Below are 10,740 nucleotides of genomic sequence, written 5' to 3' on the forward strand. Positions count from 1 at the left end.
GGGGTGCATCCCAGAGCCAGACAGCCCTGCAGGGGGATCTGTCCTTGTCACCTTGTCCAAAGCTSTGTCCACAGGCAGGTCCCAGCCCGGGTAAAGGGCGGGTGATGGCACTGTATGTCCCCCATCCCTGGGAGAGTGGACAGGAATTCTCRTGCTGCTCAGCCCAGTCCCAACAGAGCTTTGTGGCCAAAGATGTTCCCCAGCCCTTTCCCGAGGCTTGACAGCATCCCACCAACCCTGCCTCCTCCTTCAGGGAATGTGGCTGCAATTAATTCATTAAATGCTTCCGCTGACGCAGGAGCTGGCCCTGCCAAAACACCATTCCTGGGGCCTGGCCTCGGCTGGGCCAGCACTGTGCTGGGCTGTGCGGAGCCTCTGGCCAGGGCAGGAGCCTCTGGCATGGTGGGAGGTGCTGGGAACGTTCAGGGACTCTGAGCCAGTCAAAACCTGCACCCCGATGGATTTCACCACCTTTCAACTTTCAGGGCATCCTCTCTAAATCACAGCACACGACTCGGCTGGCTGGGTCCTCACCTGGCATCTCCAGCATCTGCTTCCCTTCTTCATTGCCTTCATCCCATCTCTTCCTCCCTGCTCACTGTGACTTGTCCCTCTTGTGCACCCGGGTTTTGAAGCAGAGATACCTCATGGCTGCCCTTGCCTCAAAGCTGAACAGAGAGCCATCTCTGAATCTGCTCACAGCTCTCACCGGTGAATTTGATGGTTAATGCCAGGCTGGGACCATCCCTAAGGGAAGCAGTGTCCAATGACACAAGGATCTTCCTTTTCACATTCCTCCTCTTCCCAATACCCAATGCATTTGCTGCACTAAAGATAGGGATGAGCTGAAAAAAAGCTTCAGTGCCAGCGCTGGGTCACCAGCACAGGCTGGACACATCCCTGCTGGGATGCAGGATGCTGCTGGCTCAGCCAGGACCTTCCTGCTTAGCACATGCTGTGATGGGTGCTCAGATACCACAGAGCATCCGGGGGTGCAAGGGAAAAACCTCCTGTGCATGGAGCATCCCTGGGGCTGCAGCACTGCCAGGCAGGATCCTCCCAAAAATSGGGTGTCAGTGTGGCTGGGGGTAGCAAACTGCAATGCTGGGTGGTTTCTGGCTGGTGCAGAGGCAGCTCTATAACCATAAAACAGGCTGCTGCTGCCTGTCAGTGAGCACAGGCTAAGGCCCCCCCGGGACAGCCTTGGCCTCTTTCTTGGTCCAGGCTTTTGCTGCTCCTTTTTAACAGAGACACTTTTCCCCCAGCAAAACTGGCAGCCTGTAAAAACGTGTCAGCGTTTCAGTTTTTTCACAATTAATGAGGTGAAACATCCTCGGAAACATTTCGCTGTAATGTTTCTCCAGTAGCTGGGACTTGCCCCTCTCTTAAATTTTTCATGTGMGCCACTTGAGCCGAGAAAGTTTCCTTCGGACTCAGCACATTTGGACCCCCCCGGCTTCAACCTTCCCCCAGAGCCTTCAGCATTCCCGGGGTGTTTGTGAGGCTGGAAGGGGAACAGGGAGCAGCAGTGGGAAGGGATGAGGAGCTTGGAGCCTTCTCCCAGCAGTGGGGGATCCTGGAGAGGGGCTGACAGCCCTTATTCCCCAGGGATAGCCTGTAAAAACGTGTCCATGGGTTATTCCCAGGATGGGTTTGAACCTCACAGCACTGTGCTAAGCGAAGTTAGGGCCGGCATCCTATGGGCAGGGGTTGGTGGCCCCAAGGGGCTTCTGTCCTGGGTAGGGGGGTGAAAACATGCAGAAAATGGGAGTAACATGAAATAGCTTTTCCCCCAAGCTGGTGCTGTGTGGAGGCTGGGACCTGGGTGACCCAGCACACGCGGAGGGAAAGGTTCCTGGCTGCTTCTCACCCCCCAAGGCTTTCCAAGATGATTTGGAGAGATTAAAGGCTCATTGTGATGTACCCATCTCCCACCATCCCTGTGCTGCCTGTGCCCCTGAAGTGTCCAGCTCACCTTGGTGGAGATCCCTCCTGCCATCCCTGCTCCCTGCAAAGCCCCAGTGTGGGCAGGTAAAACTCCCCCTGAAGCAAAGCTTTGCTCCCAGGCTGTTCCCAACCACATCCCAAGGTGGGGCAGTGCTGGAAGTGCTGCTGGAAAGGGGGTTCAGCTGCACCCCCAAATCACACCTCAGCTTCGGGTGAAGGTTATGGGGTAAAAAGTGGGCACACACCACGGAAGGGCAGTTCCCAAACCCCAGAGCTTTGCTCCAGCTCGCTGCAGTCCGAGGGGAAACGCTTCCTCCCCGTTGCATGATTTAGAGGAACAAGTTAAACAATTGCACATGAAACTTTGGCAGACGTCATCGCCGGAGCTCTCCTCGCTTCCCCCGAGTGTCTGAAGGGATGAAGGGAGTGCACATGTTTACCGAGAGAGACCATGGGAGAAACGAAAGACATTGTTTTTCCAAAGGATTTCTTGGCTGTAAAAGACCTCCACCACCCTGCGGCTTCCCTGATGAAGGCCCAGCGTTAATTTGTTAAATCCACATCAAGTGCCCAGAGAACCCGTTGTTTATTTTTGCTAATTCAGCCGGCYGAGATCAAATTGGGGTTTTATTTGTTAAGGATAAACCTTAATTAATAAAAGCTATTTATTTGGCTAGAGCCGGCCGCAGCCTGAGGGTCAGATATGCCACGATCATTATTTCAAGTAAAACAAACCCAAAACGTCTCTCAACAGTTTGAAAAACGTAGAAACTTAGAGGGCTGAATTTATTTGTCTTAGGAAGAATTTACAGCTAATTCCCTCCAGGCTATTTCAACCCTTAAATTATACCCAAGAAGAAAAAAGGAGGRAAAAAAATRCCATTCCAGGCGTAGTAGGGAAGCAAATGGTACAGCAGATTTGATCATTTTGGCTAGGGGGGTGTGAAAAATTTAAAGCTTAAAGGGTCTTTGGCAAACTGCTCGCAAATAAACGGAACGTGTGAAATAATTTAATGACAGAAAACTGTTCAGGGCCGTGRGGGCTGCGGTGCGGTGGAAAATGAAACACGTTGGAGGAGATGCAGCCTGGGCTTTTTGTGTGAGAGGGTTGAACTYGCTGCCTTCTGACCTGGTCCCTGGAAAGGGGGGGTGTTTGCACCCCAAAAAAGTAGAGTTGGAGTCAGGAAAACTTGTCCCAGGATGTGGTGGTGCTCATAGGGACAGGGGTTGGCGGTGTCACCTGAAGGGACCATCTGGGGTAGCAACGATGGTGCTGGGCAAACATTTTGCAAAGAAACTCCCTAAACTGGGTGTCTAGAAGGGAGACTGAGCGTGGCTGGTGATAGAGCCCATCCCTGACAGACATCCCAAGGGATTATCCCTGCCCAGGGACGCTCTGTTCCCAGTTTAGGCGAGCGAGCTGCTGGGATTGTCCGTGCTGMCTGCTCTGGGTCGCGGCTGCACCGAGGACGTTTATTGAGCACTAACGGAGCTCGTAAGTCAGAACCACAGCCTCGGTGGAAATCAAGTGAAAATTACCTCTTTATAGTGCTCAAGAGCGGCTGTGGGAGGCTGGGGGCCCTGCCAATGTGAGGGCCCCCCTTGGCAAGCGCAGCGCCCAGGCTGAGACCCGCCGAGTCCTTTCTGTGGAAAAGTAATGGAAGCACAGAGGGGAAAGGCAAGAGCTGGAGAAGGGGGCTTGGTTGGCATCCAGCTGACCCAGGGGTGGTGTTGCCTTTGCAAATTGTCAGTGTGTCACAGTCCAGGCTTGCCAGCACTGATGCAGCCACAGGGAGAAGGGGTTTGGGGTGACTCTCAGCACCCCATGGCATCCGTAGAGCACAGCATTTCTCCCGGGCTCCCCAAGTCACATCCATCACCCCAAAACTCATCACAGATGAAAAATCTCCTTTTTCCTAACACTCTAGGGCAATTTAAGGCTTTTTTTTTGTGATGCACATTGGGCCCATCCACTCTGTGCAAAGCCTCTGTGCCTCCCTCTCCCCATCCTCCCCCGCATGTCATCTTTCGTTATTCAGTAATGTTATCCCCCCTGTTTTCCCTCTTTCCCTGCACTTTTTTTCCCTTCAGCGGAAATTGTAATCAGTGGAAGATAAATACAGGGAAGGTGGCTGGGGGAAAGGCTCAGGAGTCCCTCTGACCTCGGGGTTGGCCAACAAAACTGGTCCCTCTGGCCCAAATGAACCCCCAAATTATACTGACAAAGACAAGGGTTTGGCTTTCTCCATAACCTCCCCAAGCACAGCTTTGGAGCAGAACGATGATAGTGGTGAGCTGTTTGAACTTTGTGCAATTACAAACTCATTCCTGGAAGCCCATCAGGGTGGGGAACTGGTTTCCAATTCCTCCATCAAGGTGTCAGCAGGTCTGGTTAAATCCAARTCCTGCTGATGGCAGTGAAATGGCAGGAGATCTTTGGCAATCCATCCCCTTCCAATTCCTTCTCTGATGGCACAGAGCACTTAGCGATTCTCATTTTTTGGGAAGCTGATTTGGGGTTGTTAAAGCATCACTTTTGGGGGGTTGTTTAAGCATCACTTTTTTAGCAATAATTTGATAGAAGACATCCATCCTGACCRTATGTTGTAAACCTGTCTGAGACTCACCACCAGCAATTAGGGTGGCATTTGTCTGCAACCACAAACCTRCAGTGCCTGAGCTAATGGGGAAAAGATGTTGATCCATAACCAAGGCTCATTCTTGATAAGAGCAGAGGATCAGTGTGGAACTGCCTTGCTGCCACACAGAGATGGCCTGGAAAAGCTATGGATGGTTCCTCCTTTAAAAGCAGCAATAGGGGCTGAACAAAATGCCCCAAAGCAGGAATGGCCCAGGGTTTGMAGCTCTCCAAAAACCCAGGAATCACTGGCACTTGGACACATCCTGATCCAGCTCTGGTCCTAAACCTCGATCCCAGCATGATTGCCAGCCCCATATGGGAAGCACTCAGCACCACTTGTCTCCTGTTCAGCTCTTCCTTCTGTGGGTTTGGGGAGACAGAGACCGGCCAGAAATGCAGCCAGATCCTACAGAACTGGATTGAGAATTAATTTAAGAAAACTTTCCTCCTCCTCCTTTGTTCAGCCAAATTGGAGTGGGTGAGAGAAACCATCACTTATGGAAAAGTCCTACAGCCAGGTTTAAATTGAGGATGACACCCAAGGGGATTTATAAATATTATTTATACATTTTTTAGGATTCTGTTGAAATCATTTCCAGTTTGGGGAGGGCAGTGGATGATCTTGTGATGACACCTTTTGAACCAAACCTTGATCCACCATTTCCCCAGAAGCCCTGCAGGGTGGTCATAAACCCACAAGCAAACCTCTCACCCTGTTACATCCTGTCGTTCTTTCCCAGCCTGATGGTTCCCATTTCAGTCCTACGCTCCCAGAAAACTCAGGGACAACCATGGCTGGACTTCATGTATTTTAATCCAGCAGCTCGTTAGCTCACTGAAGGAAAACAGGACCAAAAAAGGAGTTTGACTAAAAGGGGCAACTGGAAAGCAGAGACTGGCAGAACATTTGAAGCTGCAGGAACAAGTGCTGGAGGGAATTCTGAGAATTTTATTTGTGAGCCTTTAAATACGATTGGCGGTGAAGGGCAGCCCGTGGTTTCCTGACTGAAGTACCCACGCGTATTTCAGGCACTGCCCATCGTGTCTTTACCCAACCAAGAGGGCCATGTCCAAAATACAAGAGCACAGGTTGTTTCCAGCCCAAGGGATGACCAACCAAGGCCAAAATTCACCTGCAATACAATAAAAGACCCAGAGAAATTCCAGCRGCTGCAGAGAGGCCCTGGGAGAGTGGTGTAGTTGGGCACAAAGGGGTCTTAGGGACTTGATGGAAATTTATTGTTGGGCATTTCATGTCTTGAATTATTCAGAGGTAAGGTCCAAGAAGGTTTTCTGACCTAAAAAATCTTGRAACCTTTGGTTTTCTCCTGCTCAACAGCATGATGGTGTCTTGAARTGGCAGAGTTTATACCCCTTCCAGTAGATTTTTGTTTGTTGCTCAAGTGTCATCTGAAAACTTTGCACTTACTTAATTAGTGTCACGGTAGCTAATTAGCAAATATTTAATTCTTGAGCATATTCAGGGAGTGGTGAGTTCTGCCACACTGACCTCTGCAGTGACATAGAGCAGAAAGCCCAACATATCCCTGCCATGAATCAGAGCGCCATAAAATTATTAACATTTCAAATAACTCCAGAATGCTTTCCCACCAGTAGGTACAGATTGGATCCAGATGCTTTATTAACAGAAAGAATCATTAAGCAGTACCTCCATAAGGGAGAACGACAGYAAGTCGTGCTCCCCATGGAGCCTTTGCGGGCAGCTGACTGGGTGTCTCGGAAAAAAAAACTCCATAAACTTGCCCAAACCTTATGATATTAGTGACAAAGAGGAGATTAATCTCAGCCTGGCTGACAGCCCAAGATCAATACTGAGAAACCAAACTACACCCTCAGCTTCATGTTTCCATGAGCCAGCAAAGCCAGAAATAAACACTGCGGAGGCTGAGCCCTGCGAGACGCGGTGCCGCTGGTTCCGAGCTCTGAGCACCGGGGTTGGATGAGCAGATGCTTGGCTGTGGTCCTGTGTCACCCTGGGGACGTGCCATGTCACTCTGGGGCCTCAGAGGGTGCTGGAGACACACATTTTGAGGGGTGTGGTGCTGAATCTTCATCAGCATTCATGAAAGCTTGACTTAAAGTCTTAGCAAGAGCTGAGCCCGAGTTTGGAACATGTGCAGCCCCAGAATACGGTGAGGCTGGTATTCAAAACCAGGTCCATGTGGTTTGAGCCACAGGTGAAACTACCACAGGGTTTGGTAAATTTTGGGGTTAACCTAAGCTCCAGAAGATCCTAAAATAGGTTTTGATTCTCATGGACGTGACAGGATTGCTTGTACACTGTTCCCCACAGAGTGTCGGGTGCCTGGAGGGAGCAGGGTGGTGCAGACCCCCAGGAGCACTGGAGCTTGGCTGGGTCCTGGGGTCTCACTCATCTCTGGCTCTCACGTGGCTTCTTCTCCTCTTTCCCCCACAGGGGAGAGCCTGAGCCCCAGCCGTGGGGCAGCCAAGAGGAAGAAGAAGCAGAGGAGGAACCGCACCACCTTCAACAGCAGCCAGCTGCAGGCWCTGGAGAGGGTGTTCGAGAGGACRCACTACCCCGACGCCTTCGTGCGGGAGGAGCTGGCCAGAAGGGTCAACCTCAGCGAGGCCAGAGTGCAGGTGAGCACAGGTTTGTGTGGGAGCAAACAACAACACCCTCTGCCTTGTCCYCTGTCCCCTCTCTTGTTTCATCCTGCACATCACCATGATCCTCAGGACACACTCTTGGGACATCCCTGCTTGCACTGGGTCCCCACTGACCACTCTTGCCCCGGTCACAGGTTTGGTTTCAGAACCGGAGGGCCAARTTCCGCCGTAAYGAGAGGGCGATGTTGGCCAACAGATCAGCATCACTGCTCAAATCCTACAGCCAAGAAGCAGCCATTGAGCAGCCCATGGCACCACGACCCACTGCACTGACCCCGGAGTATCTCTCTTGGACCAGCACCTCCCCGTACAGGTAGGTGGAGGCTCTGGAGGGGCTGGGGAGGAGGTGGCAGTGGGGCAGGGCTGCCTAGAGACCATTTCACTGCCACAGGAATGCAGCTCTGGGCCGCTGCTGGGGATTGGGGGAGTTTTATGACTTCAGAGTAGCTCRTCTGACTTGGCTTTGGGAACCATTTCAATCCGCTGCCCAGTGCTAAGCATGCTTCCCTGCCTCTGAGCATTTCAGGGCGTATCCCTGGTCCTCGCAAGGGATTCACTTGGCCTCGTGCTGACCCTTCCCACATCTTGGCACAGGAGGTGGCATGGGTCCCTTCTGGTTCCCAGCTGTTCATGTTCAACCATCACATCCCACAGCTCCAWGCAGGGCCTCCTGGTGCATAGTTTGAGGGGTTCCCACATCCATCCAGTCACATAAAAATGCTGAAACCTTGGCTGTTCTTGTGAGAGATCTCCAAGAGGGAGCAGCCAGGCTGGCCCAGGATGCCAGCAGGACCACAAAGGGCATGGGGACTTGTCCATGGGCCACTGCCTCATTCCTCCCTGCTCTGTCCCCACAGCACTGTGCCCTCCTACAGCTCCAGCGGGACCGCAACGCCCACCCAAGGGGTAAACATGGCCAACAGCATCGCCAGCCTGCGCCTCAAAGCCAAAGAGTTCAGCCTCCATCAGAACCAGGTGCCGACCGTGAACTGAGCAGGGCAAAGCCCCTCCCGTGGCCTCCTCCAGGATACAGCRTGGAGCTCCTGATTCAGAATTCCTGATCCAGGAATCTGCCGCCTGCCCAACACACATGCCACTCATCCAATGTCTCAGCATCTTCCCTCCTCTTCCCTTGCCTTCTGAAGGTAGAGCCATTCCCAGGCCCAAGTGGCACATAATTATAGCCACATATGGAGTGAACTTGGTTAGAAACTTGCTTTTCCGCACACCCTTATAATAACGGCTATATATACACACACATACCCCCCACGCGCTCTTCGAGGACAAACAGACTTGCCAAGGGAACAAGAATTTGCTTCCAAACATGGAAGGATCTTGGACTATTGGATTTGACCAATTTGGGTATCTTGCCCAGACAGCCAAAGAGTTCCTGGGTCTTCTCCTCCCGCAGGGACAGCGTGGGAGGATCACGAGCCCCATTTTCYGCCAGGCTGTGACTTGTGGCGCTCAACCGCGTGTGCCGAAGCYGAGCCGTGCTTTTGCTTCTTTGTGCGACCCCAGCCAGAGTGTGGGGTTTGGGGCACCCAAAGTTTGGGACTTTGGGAAGCTGACGGTTCACCCATGCCATGGCCAGTGTCAGCCGGCCCTCTGCACTGTGCTGCCTGCATTTAGGAGCTGCCTAAGCTGATGGCATCAGGCTTTATCCCTCCCAGAGGAGCAAGAACTGGAGCATCTCAGACTCACATGGAGCCTGTGAGCTCCTCTGTGAGCTGGGCAAACACCGCCAATCCCCAAGCAGGCACCACTGCCCTGCCTGGGTGGATTTGCCAGTGATTCTGCAGAGCCCCAGGTCATTGAACCGTCCCAGGGAATGAGAAAATTGGAAAAAGCTGTTGGGTTTCAGCTGAGTAGGCGGCTCCCAGYGCTTCGTGCCAACGAAGGCTTTGCCTTCCGGAGGCACAGCCTCCCCGTCGGCAGCTCCGCAGATGTGCGCGGGGGTCTGGGCCCGGTGACTCCATGGGGGAAGCTTTTTTTGCTTTTGCAGAAAGGAAATGGTTTCCCCCTTGTGCCACCCTGCTGTGCAGCCTCATGAGGTTCCAAGGTGGGATGTGCAGGGAGGTAGACACAGGGCGGGCAACCTCACCCCAGCCCATTTGGGCCGAGCTGCAGAGAGACGGAGCCTCCACCTTCCCCTGGCGATTCTGCAGCGATGGAGAATGAGCTGGAGGGGTGGAGGTGTGGGGTCCCTGTGGACAAAGCCCACTGGAAACCAGACCACATTCCTCACCTACTGGAAAGAGCCACCAGCCAAGTGTGGGGACACCACCAGCTCAGAGGGGTGGCCTGGACAGAGAAGGCACCAGCCCTACTTGCCTAGAAGGGGTTGGTTTGGGGGCTGCACCGATAAATCCGAGGACAAACAGAGCAATTGCTGAGGTGCCTCCTCCAGGTAAACATCCTCTGGTCGGTGACACCGAGGCTRAAAGTGTCACAGCTATGAAGTGCCTGCCTAATTCCCCAGAGCTCCCAGGAGCATCCTCTCCCATTCCCACTGGGGCTGTCACTGCAGATGCTTGTAGGACACAGTGGCTGTGTCACCAGGGCCTTCAGCTGCACCCTGGGCAATGTCAGCCTGGGGGAACTCACCCAGCACCTGATGGGACAACCAGGAGAGGAGCCCATCTCCTCTGGCTGGGGGTGAACCAGCCCCTCAATCTGCCKGCAGCCCCTGCTTTCTCTGCTCCACAGGGGGAACGGCCACCTTCTCCTCCTCAATCTTGGCAGGCRGGGAGAGGGCACAGCCTGACTGACACTGTCCCACTCATCCAGGGAGCAGTGCCACCCTAAATACCCACCCTGTGCCCCCATCCCTGTTTCCAGGGCTGGTTCCCTCCCCATTTGCCATGCCAGAAGAGCAGAGTGCAGCTCCCCACACTGCACAGAGAAATGCCAAGCCAGGAGGAAGAGGGATCCACTGTGGACCAAATCACCCACCCTGAGAAACACCACTTGGGGCAGGAGGAGGGGGCCGGGGGTGCTATTCCCATGGAGAGCACAGGGCTCTTTTTCGGTTAGACAAGATGAAACCACAGGGATATAAATGTCGCTGCCTCTTTGAGAACATTAATGAAAATAAACCCATTTAATAGTTTGCAGATGCCGTTTCTGTAAACCTAAAAAAAGCAGGGAATAAATATTTCTTCACTAAATATCTATATGTATATATATATTTGAAAACATTTGCTCCTAATCTTAGGGCCCCTCCTTTGCTGTGCTTTTGGCAGCTTATCACAGCTTGTCAGTCAATACTGAACTCACCAAGAAGAGATACAAATTGCACCCAYGGAGGGGTAGCAGGACCGAGGGATTATTGTAATCTAAACTCTCTCTTGCCCTTTCTATTTGTACATTTCAATTACTTGTAACAAGATCCACGGTGGATTTTTTTTTTCTTCTGCATGTCTGTGTTTTGGAAATTTTTGTAAGGTTTTTGTAAAAACAACTCTTGTGAAATAATGGAGGAATAAATATTTTACTGAGTA

The 10,740-nt window shown here is 52.3% G+C and overlaps 1 protein-coding gene across 1 annotated transcript in view; it reads left to right on the top strand.

Moving 5' to 3' along the window:
* PRRX2 (paired related homeobox 2) overlaps positions 1-10,740 on the top strand; it is a 22,700-nt gene extending 11,960 nt beyond the window's left edge. Inside the window, exons 2-4 of the mRNA XM_057374629.1 lie at positions 7,026-7,210; positions 7,372-7,550; positions 8,095-10,740. Of these exons, the coding sequence (XP_057230612.1) occupies positions 7,026-7,210; positions 7,372-7,550; positions 8,095-8,230 (500 nt within the window). The 3' untranslated portion in view covers positions 8,231-10,740. The remainder of the gene's footprint in view (positions 1-7,025; positions 7,211-7,371; positions 7,551-8,094) is intronic.

This window comes from Malurus melanocephalus, unplaced genomic scaffold, assembly GCF_030028575.1.
Source record: "Malurus melanocephalus ecotype Western Australia unplaced genomic scaffold, MMel_1.1 scaffold_230, whole genome shotgun sequence".
NCBI classification, from domain to species: Eukaryota; Metazoa; Chordata; class Aves; order Passeriformes; family Maluridae; genus Malurus; species Malurus melanocephalus.